The 1,431-nt window shown below is 43.1% G+C and overlaps 1 protein-coding gene across 1 annotated transcript; it reads left to right on the forward strand.

Moving 5' to 3' along the window:
• Nucleotides 1–450, forward strand: LOC139458633 (protein CIST1-like). Its single transcript, XM_071240055.1, has one exon. The coding sequence runs from the start codon at nucleotides 1–3 to the stop codon at nucleotides 448–450; it is 450 nt and encodes a 149-aa protein (XP_071096156.1).
• Nucleotides 451–1,431: the final 981 nt, after the last annotated feature.

A 1,431-nucleotide genomic window follows, 5' to 3' on the forward strand; every position in this document is an offset into this window, starting at 1 on the left:
ATGAACATCATCATTGCCATCACATCACAACCATCAGATCAGTCAGCACCACCATCATGGCCGTCTTCATCATCCTCACAACCGCATCCTCCTCCTCATCTTCGCCCCCTCCTCCTCCTCCTCCTCATCATCATCATCATCGTCACCATCACAACCATCAGATCAGTCATCACTACCATCATGGCCGTCTCCATCATCCTAACAACCTCCTCCTCCTCTTCCCCTCTTCCTCCTCCTCCTCATCGTCACCATCACAACCACCATCATGGCCGTCTTCATCATCCTCACAACCGCATCCTCCTCCTCCTCTTCGCCCCCTCCTCCTCCTCCTCCTCCTCCTTTTCCTCCTCCTCCTCCTCATCATCATCATCATCATCGTCACCATCACAACCACCATCACAACCATCAGATCAGTCATCACTACCACCATGGCCGTCTCCATCATCCTAACAACCTCCTCCTCCTCTTCCCCTCCTCCTCATCGTCATTCATCGGCGCAGGCAATTATTTTAGGTCTTTGGTTTTAATGTTCATATAGATGGTTCAAGCTGACGTTTTGATGTACAAAGAAAGTTTCCCTTATGTCCCCTTCACAAACATGGTTTTTCTTGCGAGTCCTTAGGGATCGCCAACTCGAAGTCAGTCGCAAGCATCCATAACTAACTCGCTGGTATAACTCCAACAACTCGCAGACACTCTTAGGGATCCGTGAAAGGAGAGGCAAATTTTTTGACATGTCAAAAATCATCTTACGATTGTCCACGGATGGATTTTTTCGTAAATAACTCGTAACAATCCGCAAGTATCGTAAACCGCTCGCAACAACACGTAACCATCCGTAAACTGCTCACAAGAATCCGTAAATGACTCTTAACAATTCTTTTATGATTTGTTTACGGATTATTACGAGTGCTTACGTGTTGTTTACGATTTCATTCGGATCGTGTTACGATGGCTTTACGGATTGTTACGAGTTATTACTAGCACTTAACATATAGTTACGAGTTCTTTATGAATAGATACGTATACTTCACGTATTCTTACGTATTGTTTACGATTTGGGGAAAGGTATAAACGCTGCAAAATCGAACACTTCATATTCAGTTGTTATCAAGAAGTCATAGAAGCCCTATCTCTGCATATCTACTGCACAATATCTACAAGCATGGCTCTAAAGAAGAAGGCTCGTAAATACTCGTAACTATTCGTAACAACACCTAAACAGGTCGTAACGAACACGTAAAAGCATCGATGAATAGTAACATTCCGTTATATACTCGTAATAATCCGTAAAAAGTTCGTAAAATGCCCGTAAGTTGTTCGTAGTTATCCGTGACAACTCGTAACAAATCGGGAAATTTTGCCGTAAATACATCGTAATAACTCGTAATAATCCGTCATAAACCGTAAATAGCTCGTAATAACTCGTAA

This window comes from Haliotis cracherodii, unplaced genomic scaffold (genome assembly GCF_022045235.1).
Source record: "Haliotis cracherodii isolate W230 unplaced genomic scaffold, xgHalCrac1.p SCAF_13, whole genome shotgun sequence".
In the NCBI taxonomy this organism is placed as follows: domain Eukaryota; kingdom Metazoa; phylum Mollusca; class Gastropoda; order Lepetellida; family Haliotidae; genus Haliotis; species Haliotis cracherodii.